The sequence below is a fragment of the Geotrypetes seraphini genome, chromosome 2 (genome assembly GCF_902459505.1).
Source record: "Geotrypetes seraphini chromosome 2, aGeoSer1.1, whole genome shotgun sequence".
NCBI classification, from domain to species: Eukaryota; Metazoa; Chordata; class Amphibia; order Gymnophiona; family Dermophiidae; genus Geotrypetes; species Geotrypetes seraphini.
The window spans coordinates 375,222,720-375,242,594 of record NC_047085.1 but is presented as its reverse complement, the minus strand read 5'-3'; the positions used below and the strand labels follow the sequence as shown (position 1 = coordinate 375,242,594).

At 44.1% G+C, this 19,875-nt stretch overlaps 1 protein-coding gene across 6 annotated transcripts in view; it reads left to right on the top strand.

Annotated features, from left to right (window-relative positions):
* Positions 1 to 9,233: 9,233 nt before the first annotated feature.
* EPB41L4B (erythrocyte membrane protein band 4.1 like 4B) overlaps positions 9,234 to 19,875 on the top strand; it is a 449,748-nt gene continuing 439,106 nt past the window's right edge. For 2 of the 6 annotated variants that reach the window (XM_033930624.1, XM_033930625.1), the window contains exon 1: positions 9,234 to 9,784. In XM_033930624.1, coding sequence (XP_033786515.1) covers positions 9,491 to 9,784 — 294 coding nt within the window. In that variant the 5' untranslated portion in view covers positions 9,234 to 9,490. The remainder of the gene's footprint in view (positions 9,785 to 19,875) is intronic. The other 4 variants (XR_004538081.1, XM_033930628.1, XM_033930626.1 and 1 more) reach the window with 3 other exon arrangements.

Below are 19,875 nucleotides of genomic sequence, written 5' to 3'. Positions count from 1 at the left end.
TACAGCCAGGAAGTTGCAGTAAGAAACTTCAACCTCGGGGACATCAATTATGCCGGAATTACTGACACTGACACTCATTATCCCTCAACTCTGGCACCTATTGCATAAACATCTGCTTTATCAGCACTGCTTCCCTCAGGGGAATCTCGTCAGAAGGCTAAGAAGTGAATGTATGTTCCCTCTCCAGAGCTGCTTCGGCTTTATCTCAGTCATCATCTCCATTGGTGCGCTCCAGGCATCAGCTTACTGAGTCTGGATAACCATTGCTTCAGTCGGTGGCATCCCTGAAGCATGTCTCGTCAGTGGGGTCCCCAGGACTTCGACACCCGATGCAGCCTGCACTTGTGGCCCCTTAGCATGTATCGGGGCTTACGCCATCTTGCAGGAACAGTTCCTTATACTGTTACAGAAAGAGCTACCTGGGCTACTGCTGGTGCATGCTATGCCAATCCTTGCCTTGATGCCCCCCCCACCCCAGCTCAGTCCGAGCATTGCCTGGACTCTTCATTAAGGCACCAGACACGGACATCTAGATGTTGAGCATCATCTCTTATTAGTCACAAGCATGAATCATGGGCATCCATCATTGGTGCACATGACTGACATATTGTACATTATCAGCACATGAGCAACATCCATTATTATCATCAAGAGAACATAGTTCCTCTCTCTCACTCGATGCTTGTCGACGATTGTCCCAGCGCTCTCCCTGATGCTCCTCAAGACGATCCCCTCGGCACTCACCTTGATGTCCCCCTCAACAGTCTTCCTCACCATTGCATACCATTGAGGGTATGACTGACTTATCTCTCTACTCTTCCAATGATTAGCCAGACCTATCAGTGGAGGAGTCTTCCAGCATATCTTTGTATCCCTTGCCTCATTGAATGTCACCCCTTCTTAAGGTTTGTCAGACACAAGAGGTAGGCACTGCCTATAAATATGGAGTCTGCAACCCAGCCTCGGGCAGAGCTCATAGATGCACTTGACTATAAGAAATGGCCCAAAGAGTGAATAAAGGTTCCTTTCCACAACCTCGTGAAAGAGGCCTTATTCAAAAATTGGGCATCTCAACTTGACGTCCCAGTAGTGCTACACAAGTTGGACACTCTATCGCATCCAATCTTGTCCTAGCTTTGACAGGCCACAATTGCAACACCAGTCTCTGGTTGTGGAGTCTACCCTTAAGCAGGTGCACAGCCCCAGGATTTATGTTAGTGCCCCTCTCCCCCAGGTAGGGAAGGCAAGACTCTGGATAAGTTTGGCAAACAGGATTTTAAATTATAACTTCTAAATAACTTTCTATTTCAAGCCTCTTGTCCAGAAGCTGTCTTTTTAGGATTAGTATATACCATCAGAGCATCTTCCCAAATACCAGCATTTGATGGACGATCTCCTGGAGACTAGAAAATAAATGGTGCATTCCACATTTGATGCCTTTGATGTCACCTCACAAACCTCTGCAGTCTTCACTGCCATGCAGAGGTATGCCTGGCTAAGCATTTTGGATCTAGGCTCCAATGTCCAAGACAGTCTCTCTAACATACCCTGTGTAGGGGATGATTTATTTGGAGACCGCATAGAGGAAGCCTCATACAATATCAAAGCCATACTGAATGTGTGACTTCTTGTCCTCCTCATAGTCTCATCAATCTCAACAGCCAAGGAGGTATTCAGACTCCTATAGGCGCTCCTATTATTATCCGAGATACAGATACAAGGGGTGTTCAATAATTTATCTGAGTATAAAAGAGAGTAGAAGGCATACTGAAACATGTCTGTGCATGTTGTGACATGTCTCAAGGTTACTCATGCACAGTTGTGGCTCAGTGCAAGTCTAATATTCCAAGAGACAGGATGTCAGGAGAGTCCTTGTACGAATCAAGTAAGAAAGTGATAGAATTGGAGCACTGTTCAGTGATAAAATTTCTCACAAAAGGGAAAAAGCCAAAGGAGATCCATGAACGCATGACTGCAGTTTATTGTGGGTCTGCCCCACCATCCTACAACGTAAAAAGATGAAGCAAGCAGTTTAAGTGGGATAGTGAGTCTATCGAAGATGACTCACAATGGACAGCCTGTGGAAGCAACTTCCACAGAAATGTGCAAGAAAGTCAAGGATTTAATTTGCCAGACAGACAAATTAAGGTTTCCCAAATAGCTGAAAAAATGGGCATCTCGGCAGGGACAGTTTAGAAAATAATTCATGAAAAGGGTTCCAAGAATGCTGAACCCATGTCAGAAGGACTTGAGGCTCCAGTGCTGTCAGGAGAACTTGGAGATGCTCCATGAAGACCAAGTGAATTTTTTTCATCATTTGGTGACTGGAGATGAGACTATCCTGAGTCCAAAATTGAGTCAATGCAGTGGAAGCACAAGTCATCCCCCCACCCCAGAAAAGTTCAAAACAGAAAAATCTGCAGGCAAAGTCATGGCAAATGTTTTCTGGGATGATGAAGGACTTTTGCTTCTGGAGTTCATGCCACACAAGACAACTATAATCGGGGAGAGATGTCCCAACACAATGATCACTTTGTGGGAGACAATCAAGGAGAAAAGACAATGAAAACTAACAACAGGCGTGCTGCTTCTTCACAACAATGTGCTGGTGCACATGTCATAACAATCACAAGCTGCCATCCAAGGACGTGGTTTCAGCAGCTGAATCATCCACCCTTACAAATGTGGAAAGTGTTTCTGCAGTGATCACTGCATGGTAGGGTTTAATATTAAAAAGCAAAGGTTCTAGACTTTATAAAAACTAACTTTGTTTGGATGGTGGATTACGTCAAGGAATTGTCTGGATGGGAACATCTGGAAGGAGTGGAAATGCAGTAGGTAAAACTGAAAGGAGTAATTGTAAGTTTGACAAACCTTTTGGTGAGGCAAGTAAGTATAAGTAAGAGGAAAAGAAGGCCACTTTGGTTCTCAAAAGTAGTAGCTGAGAAGGTAAAGAATAAGAGGTTAACTTTCATAAACTACAAAAAGATCACAGAAAGAGGACCATTGACGGTCTATGCCATGAGATATTTTTGGGAGACAAAAATATCCGGAAAAATTAAGAGAGGCTGGTCGTGTAGTCAGGAAAGCAATGACGCAAATGGAAGAAAAAATAACTGACATGGTAAAATGGTGAGACAAGACTGTTTTTTTTTTTAAAGATATATTAGTGATAGGAAGAAGTGCAAAAGTGGAATTGTGAGACTCAAAAGTGAAGGGGAGGAATATGTAGAGGCTGAATTGCTTAACAAATATTTCTGTTCTGTGTTCACAGCTGAAGCGCCGGGAGCGGAACTGCAGAAGACAAATATGAATAGGGATGGAGGAGTGGTAGACCCTGATCGATTTCCAGAGGTTTGTGTTTGTGAGCAGCTAGCTAAAATAAAGGTAGACAAAGCAATGGGGCCAGATGGGTGTACATCCTAGGGTGCTGAAGGAACTTAGAGAAGTTCTGGTGGCTCTGCTGCATGACCTTTTCAATCAGTCTCCAGAGTTGAGAGTGGTACTGGAGGACTGGAGAAGGGAAGAAGGAAGAAGTAGGGAATTACAGGTCAGTAAGTCTGACTTCTGTGGTAAACAAATTAATGGAAACGCTTTTAAAACAGAGAATGGTGAAGTTTCTGGAATCCTGTGGATTACAGGACCAGAGGTGACATGGGTTCACTAGAAGTAGGTCTTGTCAGACAAATCTGATCAATTTCTTTGACTAGGTGACCAGAGAATTGGATAGAGGGAGTACACTAGATGTGGTGTATTTAGATTTCAGGAAATCCTTTGACAGTGTTCCACACAGACGTCTAATAAAAAAAAACTGAGTGCCCTTGGGATGGATTCCAAAGTGATGGGCTGGGTCAAGAACTAGTTGAGTGGAAGGCGACAGAGGGTAGTGATCAATGGAGATTGCTCTGAGGAAAGGGATGTTACCAGTGGTGTGCCTCAAGGTTCTGTTCTTGGGCCTGTTCTTTTTAATATTTTTATAAACGATATTGCTGTAGGGCAGTCAGGTAAGATTTGCCTCTTTTTGGATGATACCAATTTCTGCAAGAGTGGACACCCAGGATGGTGTGAATAACATGAAGACCTGGTGAAGCTTGAAGAATGATCTGAAATTTGGCAGTTAAAATTTAATGCTAAGAAATGCAAGGCCATGCATTTGGGCTGCAAAAACCCAAGGAAATGGTACAGTTTAGGAGGTGAAGAACTTATGTACACGACAGAAGAGTGGGACTTGGGTGTGATTGTATGTGATGATCTTAAGGTGGCCAAACAGATAAAAAAGGTGACAGGAAAAGCTAGAAGGATGCTAGGGTGAATAGGAAGAGGTATACCCAGTAGGAAAAAGGAGGTATTGATGCCCCTGTATAAGACTGGTGAGACCTCATTTAGAATATTGTGTACAATTCTGGAGGCTGCACCTTAAAAAAGATATAAAAAGGATGGAGTCGGTCCAGAGGAAGGCTACTAAAATGGTATGTGGTCTTCATCATAAGGCTTATAGGGACAGACTTAAAGATCTCAATCTGTACACTTTGGAGGAAAGGCGGGAGAGGGGCGATATGATAGATACGTTTAAATATCTATGTAATGTAAATGCGCATGAGTCGAGTCTCTTTCATTTGAAAGGAAGCTCTGGAATGAGACGACATAGTATGAAGTTAAGAGGTGATAGGCTCAGGAGTAATCTAAGGAAATACTTTTTTACAGAAAGGGTGGTAGATGTATGGAACAGTCTCTCGGAAGAGGTGGTGGAGACAGAGACTGTGTCTGAATTTATGAAAGCCTGGGATAGACACGTGGGATCTCTTGAAGAGAGGAAGAGATAATGGTTACAGCGGATGGGCAGAGTGTCCTTTATTTACCATCATATTCATATTTCTATGTTACAGTCCTGACTTGGCTCCCTCAGATTATTTCCTGTTGAGTTTTGAAGAAATCTCTCCGTGAACAGTGGTTTTCAAGTGATGAAGACATCAAGGAAGCTGCGACATCCTGATTTGAAGATCAAACAGAAGAATTCTTTTCAAAGGTGTTAAAGTCATTACAGGAAAAGTGGATGAAGTGTATGGAGCTATCAGGGGACTATTGAAAAATAAAACAAAAATTTGTTGAAAACTCTTCTTTCCTACTAAGGTATATAAATTATTGAATGCCCCTCATATCACCAGACCTCTGTGTTTGCTCATAGAACAGTTCAAAGACGATCCAGACATCACAGACAGCAGAAAACATCTGTACTTTGTCAGTCCAAACCACAGCAGTCCTTTTGACTACTCTTAGAGAGCATGGCCAAGATTCCTCATCCTTCTCCTCCAATTCTGCCTATAGGGTGTCGTCTTGCCCATTACCATCAATGCTGGGCATTGATACCTTCAGATTGTTGGGTCCTACAAGTGGTGACACAGAGCTATGCTTCTTGTCTATAGGGAAGGCCTACGAACCACCCACCAAAAGAATCTCTTTTCAACTCTCAGCAATGGATCCTCCTTCATCAGGAACTCCCAGCCTTCCTCCAGCTCAATGCCATAGAAGAAGTTTATCTACAGAAGAGGGACAGAGGTTTCTACTCTTATTTCCTCATTCCAAAAAAGACGAGAGGAATCCATCCAATCCTAGACCTCTGAGTCCTCAACAAATACTTGGTTAAGGAGAAATTCTACATGGTCTCTCTGGGAATCCTGTTACCACTTTTGGAAAAGAACAACTGGTTTCATCTAATTGTAATTAATTTTACTTTTGTAAACCGCATAGAACTTAACAGTATTGCGATTCAGAAGTAAGTTTTTATGTTAAGTTATACTCTCTGGACCTCAAAGCTTAGCCCCATATCCCCATCTTACCAGCTCACAGGAAATACCTCCCCTTTTGACAGGGTACACACCACTTCCAATACAAAGTTCTCCCCTTTTGTCTGGCATCAGGGGGTTTACCAAATGTCTGGCAGTTATGGCTGCAATTCTCCATATTCACAGATTTTGGGTGCTTCATTACCTAGACAACTGATCAAGGCCTCCATGTCTCATCAGGCTCTGCAGACTATGAGCAGAACAATCCACCTGTTGGAGCTCCTAGGGTTCACAATCAACTACCAAAAATCTAATCTATCTAGAGCCCAAACCCTAAAGTTCATTGGAACCTACTTAGACATGACTCAAACTCGTGCATTCCTACCTGCACAAAGGCCCCATGCCCTAATTCAGCTTTGCCAGAAGGTCGCTTCTTACCACCACATAACGGCACATCAAATGCTGCGGATCCTTGGCCACATGGCCTCCACAGTTCATGTAACTCCATTTGCTCGCCTACATCTCAAGGAGCCTCAATGGGCATTTTCAACCCAGTGGTCACAAGCAACCTTTCCAAGGTCCTTCTATTTCAGGTACCACTTCATTAAAAAATATTAACGACCGATGCCACCAGCCTCAGATGGGGATCCCACCTTGACAGCCTCCATACCAAGGGCTTTTGAAGTCTTTCCAAAACAGCTCTCCATATCAGCCTCAAGCTCCAAACAATTCACAATGCTCTCTGCACATTCCAGGATCATCTACTCAATCAAGTAGTTCTTATCCGTACAACCAGGTAGTTGTCCACTACATGAACAAACAAGAAGGTACAGGGCCTCACCTACTCTGCTGAGAAGTGATCCAGATCTGGGCTTGGTCAATGCCTTGCAACATTTTCCTGAAAACCATCTATTTAACAAAAAACAAAATCTCCTGGCTGACAAGTTGAGGAGGCTGCTGCAACTGCACGAGTGGTCACTCAGTCTCACCATGGTGCAACAAATCTTTGTGCATTGGGGAACTCTGGAAGTGGATCTGTTTGCTTTCCCCTGCAATCACAAGTTCCTGCTAAACTGGAACGTACGCAGGTGAGGCTGGACTCATTTAGAGCACTGGCCTTTGACCTAAGGGACGCTGTGTGAGTGGACTGCTGGGCACGATGGACCACTGGTCTGACCCAGCAGTGGCAATTCTTATGTTCCTGCTCTTCTGACCCAGGCTCTACACTCCCAATCTGCTGGAGTTGGATGCCTTTCTTCTCGATTTGTGACACGAGTTCCTATATGCTTTCCCTTCATTTCCTCTCATTGGGAACACTCTACTCAAACATTGCTGAGAGTAGGCCACTGTGATTCTCTTAGCACCTTGGTGGTCGCATTAACCATGGTTCCCTCTCCTGCTACAGCTCACTGTTTGGGAACCCATCACATTTCCCATCTTTCCAACATTGCTGACACAGAACGAGGACATCCTCCTCCATCCCAATCTTTATTCATTAGTTCTCACAGTGTGGTATCTGTCTTCTGGCCATTGAATGCTGTTCTTCTATCAGCTCCAGCGTTAGCCATCATGGAAACCTCTAGAAAACTTTCCACATAACGATCCTAGAATCACAAATGGACTCATTTCGCAGTCTGGCGTAATACCTGCTCCTTGGATCCTGGCACTTGCCCTCTTCCATTGGTGTTAGACTACCTCCTGCACCTGTCCAACTCTTGCCTGAAAACTTTCTCAGTCAGAGTCCATCTGAGTATGATCAGTGCTTTCCATATTCCACTGGATGGAAAGCTGTTGTCCGTGCATTCTTTAATTTCAAAATTAATGAAAGACCTGCTTAATACTAGACCGCCAATCAAGCTCCCTGCTATGCCTTAGGACCTCAATGTAGTTCTTTCTGAGCTGCTGAAGCCTCCTTTTGAGCCACTCTTGACTTCATCTCTCAAGCATCTCACCTGGAAAGTGGCCTTTCTTATATCTCTCACGATAGCACATCAGGTCACTGAACTTCAAGCCTTCATGTTTGATCCTCCCTATATGATAGTTTATCACAAGGTAGTTCTTCACACTCATCCCAAATTCCTACCGAAAGTCATCTTGGAGTTTCATTGTACTTCCAGTCTTCTTCCCCAAACTGCACTCTTACCCTAGGGAAGTGGCACTCCACACTTTGGACTGCCTGGATTGCACCAAAACGTACAAGACCTCCACTCAACTGTTCCTGTCTTTTGATCCCAATTGACTGGGAGCTCCTGTCACCAAGAGAACATGGCTGGTGGACTGTATTTCCTTCTCCTATGCTCAGTCTGGGCTGATGCTTGAGGGCCATGTCACAATCCACAAAATTCAAGTAACGATGATTACAGTAGCTCATCTACTTTCCATTCCCATTGACGACATTTGTAAGGTGGCCATCTGGTCCTCCATTCATACCTTCACATCCCATTATTGTTTGGAGAGCTATTCTAAACAGGATAGTCAATTCAGCCAGGCTGTCCTGCAAAATTTATTCTCCAATTTCCCTCCAACACACCTAAATTCGCCAGGCTCACAGTAGTTGGGTTAACCCTGTTCTCAGATGCATGACCATGGCAGCTTGGAAATCCCATATGTGAGAATATACTACTGCCTGTTTGTCCTGGGATACAGCAGAGTTACTCACCTATAATGGGTGTTATCCAAGGACAGGAGGCAGATATTCTCACCAACCCACCCATCTCCCCTACTTGGCTTCTTAGCTTTGTTACTAGAGTTGTAGCCCAAAGGCAGTTATGAAGGCACTGATGCACACACAGTGGGAGTGTTCTCAGGAATTTCAAAGTGACAGTGCACTCTTTCCTCTTTTTTTTTTTTTTTTTTTAATATACAGTATATATCTTCATTAGATTTTCAAACTACAATTGTGCAGCAAGCAATTCATATTCATAAAATATTACAAGACAAGCGCAATAAACTTTCAGACACTCTTTCACTGTCCCTACCCATATGTGAGAATATCAGCTTGCTGTCCTCAGATAACACCCGTTACAGGTAAGTAACTGTGCTGCTTCTTCTTCTTCTGCACTGAAAGGTGCACATCTTTCTCTGATGAGGTAACTTCCTCCTGGATGGTGGTGAGTGAGGAGAACCCCCCCTCCCCTCCCCTCCTCCCCGAAATCGAAGTTGAGTTCAAAACGAAGTAGCAATCTGAAGAAAAAGCATTTAAGGTGTAGGAGAACCCCTCCCCCATTCGCTTGCAAACACATGCTACGGTAACTAATGGGAACTGTTACTACCCTGATTATATATACCTGAAGTCTTACAATTGTTGTTTTTGTTTTTAATTCTCAACCTCCCCGTAGTTAGAGAGGAAAGCAAACGAATAAGGAAATCAGATCGGGCGAACGTGCTTCGTCCTGCGCCGCTCTCTCCGTCCCGACCTCCCTGGCCGTCAGCGTGTTGTTAGCACTGGCTCCCCGCCCCCTTCTCTTTCCCCTCCCCAGAAGACGCCGGCGCCGCTGTTGGTGGTAGGGGCGGGGAGGAAGCGGTGCATTTGTTGCTCTGGGAGCGGGCGGGACTGTGGCGCGCGCGGTGCGGGCTGCGCTGCTCGAGCTTCTCGCCGCTGGGCGCCTCCTGCCCTCGCCTCGGCCGGAGCCGGACTTTGCACCCCCGCCGGGTTCCCGCCTCTCTGCGGGAGGAGGAGGTGGTGGTGGTAGTGGTGGAGGAGGAGGATGCTGCGCTTCCTGCGGAGGACATTTGGCCGGCGGTCGATGCAGCGCTACGGGAGGGGGGCTGCGGGGCGGGGGCCGCCGCGGGGTGGCGGCCGGGTCCGCGACGAGCTGGACGGCGGCAGCGGCGGCGTGGTGCCCGGAGCGGCCGGAGTTGGGTTTCCGCCGCCCCCTTCCCCGCAGCCCGCGGTGAGCGCGGGGGCCGCCGTGCACATCCCCGCCGCCGGCGACTGCAAGGCGGCACTGACCTGCCGCGTCCTGCTGCTGGACGGCACCGACGTGAACGTGGAGCTGCAGGTGGGTTGCTAGAGTACAGCTTTTTTTAAAAAAAGAAACAAACGGCGTGGCGCTGGATATCCTGGGAAGTAACGAGTTCTTTTCCCCCGGGGGGGGGGAGGCTTTCGCTGTTGCAGGTGAGCGTTACAGCTCTGCCGCCCGGGCTCCTAGCGGGACTGCGGGGAACTGAGGTGTGCCATTTCCACACGACCCTCGTTATTATTAGACTGTCACGCACATTCCGGCTTACTACAGGAGGGGGGGGGGGGGGGTTTGAGTGCTTAATTTAGTTTAGAGAGTTTTTGTTGGGTTTATTTTGCGAATGCCTGCGTGTATCTTTTAATTTTTTTTACAAGTTTATGTGAAGCGCACAGGTGTTGCTGCGGCTTGCTCGCAGCTTATAAAAACGTACGCGCGAAGTTATCGCCATTGCCTTATCCCCTCCCCCCCCCACACTTCTTACGACTAGTCTTGCCGCTGCGAAAGAACTAGGAGGAGGAGGGGGGGGGGGGTTTAAGGGTTAGAGTGGGAAACGGGCACCTGTAAATAGTACCTTTCTTCTTGAAAGACACGCGAAAGAGGTTTTCCGCAATGAGTTGAGGAAGAAGGGCGCGCAGCTCTTGGAAGCTAGTTACTGACGGTTTTTCTTTTCAGTCCAGTGAAAAAAGGTGCTGGCTCGTTTAGTTTAGTTTTTTTTTTTCTTTGGTATTCTTAAGCGAAACTGAACGTGTCCTGGTTGAGGCTGAGGAGTGGGTGAGGGGGTGCTGCGGTTTGCGTCCTGCGGCGAAAGGGGAAGCTGTTGAAGTGGTGGGGTGGGCGCTCCAGGGGAAGTCCTTAGATCCGTCCGTCCTCCTCGCTCCTGCCCTTAGAAACCTTACACCTGTGTAGGTTGTTTGCAAAAGGATTCGGTTCTGTCACCGTTTTCCTTCGTAGCTCTTTGGCCTTGTCCTCTTCCTTTCTCAGCGTGCTGGAGTCTTCGGCATTTCCCTTAAGTGTAACTCGCCTCAGTGCGTTACCTTTTTTTTTTTTTTTGTTTAACTTTTCAAATCAGCCTTTTGGCTTAGTCGATTAAACGGCTTGTGCAGGACAGATATGAGTACGTTGAAAGGGCAGATTTTAATAACACCTGCTTTGGTTAAATATTTTTCTTTTCAGTAGTGCAAGGGACAGCATTCAAAATTAATATGCATTTCTGTAAGGAAGCCATGTTTTTGTGGGGGGTTTTTTTTTTTAAACATTTCAAATATTAAGTCTAATATGAAAAAGCTACAGGTGTTAGACTGGTGCTGTAATGGTTGTGTCAGGGGGAGAGTGTGGCAGTGGTTAAAAGCTACAGCCTCAGCACCCTGAGCTTGTGGGTTCAAACCCACGCTGCTCCTTGTGACAATGGGCAAGCCACTTAATCCCCCCCCATTGCCCCAGGTACATTAGATAGATTGTGGCCCACGGGGACAGACAGGGGAAAATGCTTGAGTACCTGAATAAATGCATGTAAACCATTCTGAGTTTCCCTGGGAGAAAATGGAATGAATAAATAAATAAATGAATTATTAGGCAAAACTTTTGCTGGGGATTCATTAAAAAAAAAAATCTCATTAATATTACTCTATTTGGATTAAGATAGAGGTGGTATCACTGTTAACCAAATAAAACAAACAACCCCCCTCCCCCCCATAATTTGACAGGTCCACTTTCTAAGAGCGATAGTTGTTTCTGGCAGTAGTGGAAGCCATTGTCTCTGATATTCATGAATGTTGGGAGTTTTCATTGCTTGTTATACTCATGCGGTTACCGGAGCATTTCTAGCTTAGGCTCTCTTAAGAGGCCAAATGTGTTAAGGTACTGCTGTCACTTTGCAGGAGAAGAAAACAGCCCAGTAATAATAATAATAATAAAAAAAAAAAAATACCGATTTAGTTGGTGTTTGGGATTGTCTTCTAAGGAGAGCAGCAATAGCAGTGTTCACATAATGGCAGCCTTACTTTGTGATGTATTGGTGAGTACAGGTCTGTAAAGGAAAAATTAGGGCTCCTTTTATCAAGCCGCGCTAGCGGTTTAACGCGTGTAATAGCGCTCGTTAAACCGCCAGCCATGCTAGCTGCTAACACCTGCCTTGAGCAGGCGGTAGATTTTTGGCCAGCGCGCGCGCGCTAACCTCGCTAGCGCAGCTTGATAAAAGGAGCCTTTAGTGTTGTCCAACTGTCCCTATCCTGCTGTGTTTTCCCCTTTCAAGTTGAGATACGGAGAAAGGGATTTGTAAGTGACATAACAATGGCACTACTTCTTCGTCAGTGTTTTGAATGATGTTTGCAGCTGAAAGTTGTCGTTTCCAAGGGTGGATACTGTTATAGTTTGGCACTTGGATCATCTATTTATTATGAACTATTATGTCCTACTTTTCCTTATACGTAACCTGTTATTAAAGGTGACAGGACTCCCCAAAAATGTTGCCTTGGTTATGCTTTCACATCTTAGAACAAGCATGTAAAATGTTTTTTTGAAGTTCTTTATTCATTTTAAAATCTTACAGCAAGTGTACAAGAGTATGTCATTAATAATTACAATATAACACTTGAAATTGTTTCTCATATAATCCTAAAAACATAAAATTTATAACCCTTCCCACCCTCCCTTCCTCAATTAGTGCAATCAAACATAGGGAAAGCACGTACAATGTAAAAATGGTTCACAATAGATATTTTCCTAGCATGTTGATTTTCAACACATTTTTTTTCTCTGGATCTAGGAGCCATTTTAAGAGCCAGTAATTCAGAGCTCTGTCCTTCATCACCACTAAAGGTTGAGGATGGAGAAGGATGAAACAGACCTCAAAGGAAAAACAAACAAACAAAAAAACTAAGGGGCCCTTTTATTAAGGCGCACTAACTGATTTAACGCATGCTAAATGCTAAGGCGCCCATAGAATATAATGGATGCCTTAGCATTTAGTGCGCACTAATCTTTAGCGTGCCTTAATGAAAGGACCCCTAAGCTAGTAACTCCATTTAGGGTCTGATTTTAATTGTGTGTCTCTGGAAAAAAAACCAAGTAGGAAAAGCATGAGATGTCTTTAGAAATGCTTTCCAACATAGATTCATAAAAGAGGTGTTTGTGGTGAGAGTAATTATGTCTGGTTAATAGTGGAGTGAGAGAACCCCACGATAAAACAATCCCGTGAAGAGAGTGGGATTGAGCGATGGACTTCTAGTGAGAGCCAGGAGAATAATCGGTGAGCCAGTTTGCCAGTTTTGTTACATAAATTCACAGAGATAAAGTGCATGCATGCTGAAATCCTGACACGGTATCATGGTTCATACGCCTGCCTCAGGGGTCGGAACATAGTGAGTTGGACCTCGTAAACAAATCAACACACACGGGACACTAAAGAACCAGGTTAATCCATGCGCAGCTCAGCCGTGTTGGGGGGGTTCTTCTGCATGTATGCACTTCATATCTGTGGATTTATATTATAAACTGACTATTCTCCTGGCTTTCATTGGAAGTCAATTGCTCAACCCCACCCTCTTCATGGGGCATTTGAAAATAGCCTTACCCATTCACTCCACTATAAACCAGACATATCTACTCTCACCACAAACACCTCTTTTATGAATCTATGTTGGAGGGTGGGAGGGACAGTTGGGACTTGTTGTGCTGTACCTGGGGCCACTGTGAAGAACACACATGGGTGGCCCACTTTGGTCTTTATTCTTTGTTAAAATGTTAATAAAAAAAAATTATTATACTGTAGATGGAGTTAGAACGTTGTTAGAATTAAAGCAGTTATACTTAATAAAACAAATCATCACTTTAACTTTGCAAAACCCACTGTTTTCATCCTCTGCATCAGCCCCTGGGAAATGATACAGAGGGGAGGCAGTGGCGTAGTAAGGAGGGGAGATGCCTGCCCCAGGCACCATGTTGGTGGGGGCGCTGGCACCGCTCCTCTTCCTCTGCCCCCTCTGCCTCTTCCCATCCCCCTAGTTGTTCACTGCTGTGAGCAATAACTTCAATATGTTCCTCGCGACCGTGTCAGCTTTCCTGCTGACATCATTTTCGGATGCTGTGTATAGGAAGTGACGTCGTAGGGAGAGCCACCAGGGTCACAAGGAGCACATTGAAGTTGTTACTCACGGCAGTGAACAACTAGAGGTATGGGGGAAGGAAAGGGGGGGTGCATGCACAGCAGGGGGGATCAGGGAAGGAGTGGGGGAATGGAGATGAGAGTAGGGAGGGGCGCCGCTCACCCTGGCTTTGCCACTGAGGGGAGGGATGGGCTAGGGAGCAGAGACTTATTCTGTCTGTTCAGTCCTCCTCCCCTCTAATATCTCAAGAGGCTTCTGCCTGGAAGAGGAGGATTGTTTTTATGTAGGGCAATGACAAATAGAATTGGAGAATCAGCCCTGCGTACTATGATTGGGGACAGTATACAGCAAGACCAGAACCCGATAACTGTCCATACCATTAACATGATGAGAAGGGATCTAGTGAAACTCGAGGATTGCTCCAGATTCGGCAGCTAAGACCTTAAGTATGTTTTGCAGCTCAAATGCAGGGTCATGCATTTGGGCTATAAAAACTCAAGGGAGAGGTACTGAATAGGGCAGTGGTCTTTACTAATTTTTTTAGCGAGGGATGTTTTGGATCCAAAAGGGGTGAAGGAGAGCCAACAAATATGTTCTTGCTTTAGCTCATGACACCAATAATGCTTCTCGATTTTCATTCCTACCAGAAAATCTGGCCTTTATCACACATGCAGAACACAGATAAATGCTATGCAAATACAGGACCAGAAATTAAAAGTCCTAATATATACAAATGTAACCTAAAGATACCACATGCAGTACAACATCAGAGAAATAGAAACATGCATTTCTTTCAGAACACTGCAAAATATAAACAGCAGATGTAAATTCTCAAAACTGACATATTTCAATCACTAAATTGAAAATAAATCATGTTTCTTACCTTTGCTATCTGGTGATTTTTTTTTTTTAATTTTTCTAATCATCTTTTCCCAGTCTCTGGTTGCACTTCCTTCTCTTTTCAGTGCTCTTAACTCTTGTGTCCAGGACCTTCTTATCCATTTGCTATTTTTTTTCCTTCACTTTTCTGCCCTTTGGCATTAACTTTTAATATTCAACTTTCTTCAATTTTTCTGCTTCCTTCTCAAATCTATCTACTTTTCTATGTCTTCCCTTACCATCTATCTACATGCACCATCTCTTGTCTCTCTCTGTATCTTCCCCTTTCCTCCGTTCATGTATACCATCTCTTCCCTCTTTCTTCTCCCCAATTTCCATCTTTTCTTAAATAGCATTTTTTTCCATCTCTCTTCCCTTCCCCACCCCTCCCATCCCTGTGCACCATCTCCTCCCTCTCCCCCTCTGGTGGTCTGACATCTTTCTCCTCCCCTTCCCAGTCTGGTATCTTTCTCCCCTCCTTCCCTTCCCTCCCTCCCCCACCTTGTGGTTTGGCATCTCTCTATACTTCTCTTCCTTAGCAACAGCAGCAGATGAATCCAGAGACCAATGGGATAGCACACATCTACCAGCAGGTGGAGATAGAGAAACTGATTAACAGGTGGTCCTATATACTGTTTTCCTTTTTTTTTTTTTCCTGCTGCCGCACATTGAGCAGAAGTCTTCCAATTTCCTAAGATCTTTCTGCAATTTTTCACAGTCCTCATATGTTTTGACAACTTTGAATATATTTGGTTCATTTGCGAATTTAATTACCTCACTAGTCATTCCAGTTTCCAGATCATTTATAAATATGTTAAATAACACCGGTACACCAGTACATATCCCTGCGGCACTCCACTATTTACCTTTATTCGCCGAGAAAAATGACCATTTAACCCTACTCTCTGTTTTCTGTCCGATAACTAATTCCTAATCCAAAGCAGAACATTGCCTCCTATCCCATGACTTTAATTTTTTCAGGAGTCTCTCATGAGGAACTTCTTTTGCCCAAATTTTGTCATGCCAGAAAATTTTCCTGAATTGGAGAGAGGGAGAAAAGCATTAGCTAATGTTACTTCTCTCTTGCTGTCAGCCTTTCTTACCCTTATGCTTTTCTCATGCCATGACAGTGGCAGAGGAGGCAAGAGCAGAATCTAGCTGTACTGCCCCCTGCTGAAGGGTGGTGCCAAAAGAGGGGTGAATCATACTGTGACTTAACTCTGACAGGGATGGTTGTAATTGGGGGAAGGTTCAGGACAATGGACACCTGCCCTGATTCTATATCTTCTCCCCCTCCCAAGATGAATTTGCTTCTGAATTGGGAAACCTTTCTAGGGAAAAGGCATGAAGGGTTTTTTTTTTTAAAAATCTGGTGAGTGAATGTTTGGGTGTCTGTGTAGGAAGAGTTAATATTGTAGAGAGGCTAGGAGATATTTTAGGATGTGCCTATATATGTGTTTTGAAGGAGTGGGTATGTGGTGTGTGTGTAATAGTCATAGAGTGAATGTTTTGGAGGTATGGGTGGGAGTGGTTGTGATTGGGCAAACTTACATGTGAGGTTATGAATAGAGAAGCTGTATTGCTTACTGTGGGGCGCAGTGCGGGTGTACATATTTGAGCACCCATTTGGAGGTGAAAAGTGGCCTAGTGGTGGAGGTGCTGCCTCAGCACCCTGAGATTGTGGGATTGAATCCCACCACTGCTCCTTGTGACCCTGGGTAAGTCACTTTATCCTCCTTTACCCCAGTACAAAATAAATACCTTTATAGATGTAAACCACTTTGAGTGTGTAACCACAAAAGGTGATATACAAGTACCAACCCCTTTCCCCTTCATATGGGTACCTAAAAATTTAAAGTGCACTCAGATTGCTTGTATGTGTACATTTTGAATTAATATGTTCAATTGATTTGTGCAAATTCTAGAATACACACATGAAAATTGCTAAAACTTTGTTTAAAATGAAGACTAACTGGGTTCTTTTGTTTTTGTTTGCACATCCTATCGCTTACCTTCCCTGTCTCTGTGTGGGGGAGGTGTTTTTTGGCACCATCCATCACCAACTGCTTCCATTATATTTCTGGGTTTCTGCCTATATGCTGTGGGTGGGTGCTTTTTGGATGGAGCAGTGGTCAGCATTCTACATTTCTAAGTTTCCTCTAGGAGAAGCTAGACTTTTTTTTAAAATTATTATTTTAAGACTTGGTTATCTGAAAATACTGACTGGTTTTGAATTTCTGCAGACATGCTGGCTCAGGAATTCTTTCTTCATGCTAAATTTGCTGAATGTAATTTTTTGTTCTGGAAGGTTTGTTGTGCCTTCAGACACTGATGCCAGTTTTTATGTAATTCTTTCCAATATTTCATTTGTTGGAAAGCATAATCAGCTTAGGGGTCCTTTCACAAATATGCAGTAAAAGGTAACCTTAGCATGCCCTAATACGAGTGTTCCTGCATGAAAGACCATTTTTACCACAGCTACTGTATAACCCCCCCCCCAAAAAAAAAAAAATGTTGTTATTAACATGTGGCCAAATTATCACGAGCGTTTTCATTTGTTTTGTAGACAGTAAGGGCTATCATGTTATCCATGTACTAACCAGCAGGTGCATTTGGTTTTGTTGGAGATAAATTATGTAAATTTGCTGGAATTATTGCCTGACCCAAGACAGGAGGTGATTTAAATTATGGATTTATAGTAAAGTGAACTTCTATTTGAATTTAAGTTAAAGTTCAGAAAGGTATTAAATGCCCATTCAATAGACCACAAAAGAATGGACTGAGCCATCACCTTCAGAAAGTATTAAGTACATAAGACAAAAGACATGGCCAGGGTGGATACCAGAGGTAAACAGAACTTTAACAGGATGTAGATCAAACAGAAGCCCTTTACACCAAATTCATCTCTGGACTACAAGATCAAACAGAAGCCCTTTACACCAAATTCATCTCTGGACTACAAGATCAAACAAGAAGCCCTTCACACCAAATTCATCTCTGGACTAACAATAGAAGCTCATTCGATCAGATGACCTCATCTGCCTATCCTCCATTTTAAACCACTCAGACATATTTTCACACCTCATCCAACAAGGACAATAACAATACTTTGTTAAGCCATTGTAATTCAATCATCATCCACCTAGGAAAAGAGAACGGATTCTATTTTTAGAACAGGTCTCAACCCTATAAATATGAAGCAAAATCATTTCCCAGAGGGAAGACGCTCACTCTCCATCTGGAACCAGCCTGGATCAAGCTACAGTTCTTCTCCTCCTTGGATCACCATGCTGCTTCACTAGGCCATGTGGTCTCTGCTCCATTTTAAGAACTATTCACGTTTTGAGTAACTTTTTGAATCCAGATAAATTATTCCTTTTGCTTTAGCAATATTTGTCTTGTGCAATCTTATTGTCTTTGCTCAAAAGGTCCCATCTGTAACAGCTTTACCTGCTTGACTATTGCTTAAATAAATTTTCAGTTAGCTTATAAATGTTCTGAGTCTTAGTTCTTGATATTTAATGAGCTAAATTTTAATCAAGCGAGCTAACTTTCCCCAAATTAATAGTTCTTTATAATACATATTTCTCTAAGCCAGAGAGGGATGTGTATTATTGGTGGAATTCCATCCATTTAATAATAATTTTTAGTAACACTGGCATGCCCATTACACACCCCTTAAAAAAAATGACTATGCGGTTACTGTGTGGACATTCCTAACATGTTAGATATACATTAGTTCCTGAAATAGCTTAAAAGATCCCTTAGTAATTTACTCTCTCCAATATGCAGCACTATTTAATTGATAAGGAACAGCTCCTGGCTGATTAAATAGGGGCTAACTGGCTAATTGCTAACATTCAGTGGGAGACATCTGGTTACTTCCATTGAATATTTGCAGTTAGTGGCTAGCTACTAACCAGCTGTGTCACGAATATAAGTTTAGTGGGCAAATTAGACCCATATATAGCAGTCCTATCTTTGCCTGCTATTAGCTTAACTGTCCAACATTAAATATTTCTTAGCTGATTAAATTACAGCTGGCCAAAAAGTCCCCAGATGTTGAATGCCAGTCACCGGAAATGGTGATTGCCATTGAATTTATGGGTTGAGCATCGGCATTGGATAGACAGTATGCTGCTCGGCATCGGCTGAAAATTGCCCAGTTGGTTACCCTCTCTTCCCTAGCCCAAGAATTCTGCCTGAGGTGACAACAGTTTCCTTACCTCACCCAGAGCTGGTGTTAAGCTGGGGGCCAGGCCAGAAGTTTAGCAGGTGCTCCAAAGCTCACCAATAGGCTGTATCATATTCAGCTTGAGGTAAGCCTGGTGATCTAGGGCAGTTGCCCTGTTTGGTACCCCATCTTTCCCCCACAGCATTAGGTCTGACTTTGCCTATTAATGTGATACATTTGCCCACCTGGGTGTGCTTCGTGGGCACAGTTCTCGGTGAATTTGAGATATGTGCAGGTTTTCTGAGACTTGAGACTGCAGGACCATTGTTGAAGCTGATACTATCAGGGGTGGGGATGGTGCAGCAGGTGAGCAGACAGGGAGGCATCCCCGGTGGCGGTGGCTTCAGCAGGGGGCAGGCAGGGACACATAAGGAAGGAAAGGGGCATGAACATGGGGGCACTAACTTGGATCATAGGAGGGAGGGAATAGAAAGGGAGAATTGATGGGTGTGAGTGAGAGATGGTGCACATGGGGAAAGGAAAATTGGGCATAGAGAGAGGAGTGAGGTAGAGATGCATGGGGACTAGAAGGATGAGAGGGAGAAATGTTGGATATAGTGGTGGAAAGGGCAGAATGAAGGTGATGCAAGGGGGAAGAATATTGGACATACTGATGGAGGGAGAAACATGGCATTGTGCTGGAGAGGGGTGATAGAAGGAGAAATGAACATGGGGCTGGTGGGCAGTGGTAAAAAATGCTGCACATGATCCGGTGGATGAGAGAGGGAGAAATGTTGGATGTGGCAGTAGTGGGGGTGGGACAGATGCCTGGATCTCTCAAGACAGATGGACAGTGAGAGAGGGGGAGACATATTGCCAATAGGGGTGGAGGAGCGAGGAAGAAAAGTTGGACTCATGGAGGGACATAGAGAGAGAGATGTTGGTTGGGGAAGGAAATGGGGTTCAGAGGAGAG